General features: G+C 41.3%; 1 protein-coding gene across 1 annotated transcript in view; it reads left to right on the forward strand.

Annotated features, from left to right (window-relative positions):
• Positions 1 to 140: 140 nt before the first annotated feature.
• The window catches only part of LOC101864052, a 7,758-nt gene continuing 6,604 nt past the window's right edge, over positions 141 to 1,294 (forward strand). Inside the window, exon 1 of the mRNA XM_013080192.1 lies at positions 141 to 349. Coding sequence (XP_012935646.1) covers positions 298 to 349 — 52 coding nt within the window. The 5' untranslated portion in view covers positions 141 to 297. The remainder of the gene's footprint in view (positions 350 to 1,294) is intronic.

Consider the following 1,294-nt stretch of genomic DNA (forward strand, 5'->3'; position numbering starts at 1 on the left):
CTTCTTTCCGCATTGTGTGTCCGTAAAAATTTGCCTGTCGTTTTCTTATATTCGTGATAAGTTGTTTTCTATAATTTGCTTCAACCAGGACAATACCGTAGTAAAAACAATACTTTAAAATAAAGACTCAGTCTATAGGAAGAGTTGATGTGCTAAACTGCTCTACACACGCTAAATGAACGGAAGTGAGTTTCTCTTCCGGATTGAATTAGAGGCACAGGGCCTAGTCCAAAATCTTGAGGAAGGCTGCAAGTTGAGTGATGTAGCACAGTGGATCTAGGTTGAGTAGAAGCATCCATGATCAAGTTGTTGCATCTCTTACTAGCTCTTTGGTCATGTACAGTTGCGGGTGAGATTTTGCTAACTTTATTTGTTTGTGTATACAATGTACGAAAAGTAAACAAGAATGATAGATAATCCCAAATTCATCCCGACAAAAATAGATAAGGGCTGGTCATATCAGAAGAATGAAGAAGGATGATAGGTGGACAAAAGAATGCACTTAGTGGAGACAAAAAAAGGAAAACAATCAAAGAGATAACAAGAAAAAATGTGGCAAGATGGTATCAAGGCGTGGACGGGGACAGCCTTGATACGGAGAACAGCAGATAGAACAGAATGTAAATCATTGTTGGCATGCAGGCTTACTTTTAATTTTAGTACGTTTTACGGCACTTGTAACTCATTAATGTCATATAAGTGCCGAAGATTAGAAGTGTTACAAGAGAGTAACAAGCGCAACAAAAAGAAGGAGAAGATAGGATGAAAGATGCTGGATAAAAAAGAAGAAGTTGACCACTCCAGAGCATCTGCCAACCACCCGCCGGAGGACTACTCCCTGCAGTGGACGGACAACTCCAAGAACGAAAATAAAAAGATAGATAGATATAGGTTTTGGCACGATGTGATGTCTTTTTGAGAGAAAGAAGGACCTCTCGTTGTGACCATGATGGGTGTTGTGAGAGGGGGGGGGGGTTGTTATTTTTGTTGCGAGACATTGAGCTCCAGTAACAGAAGAGAAGCTGTAGGATAAACAGCTCGTACAGACAAGAGAAGAGAGAGTCGTCTCGTTTGAATTGCGAGCAATGCAACGAGTAAGTCACGTTCCTGCGGGCGAAAAATTACACTAACTGGTTATAACCAAAGATAGTACAAGACAAGATGGGCCACTCAGCCTAAAAAGTGTCCGCAGGAAGTATGCTCTTTGCTTCAGATGGCGCTGCAGTCTGTTTTGAAGCTCTCTTTCGTTTTTCCAGAAGAAGAATAGGAATAGCACCTCCTTGCGTGCGCAGAT

This window comes from Aplysia californica, unplaced genomic scaffold (genome assembly GCF_000002075.1).
Source record: "Aplysia californica isolate F4 #8 unplaced genomic scaffold, AplCal3.0 scaffold00078, whole genome shotgun sequence".
In the NCBI taxonomy this organism is placed as follows: Eukaryota; Metazoa; Mollusca; class Gastropoda; order Aplysiida; family Aplysiidae; genus Aplysia; species Aplysia californica.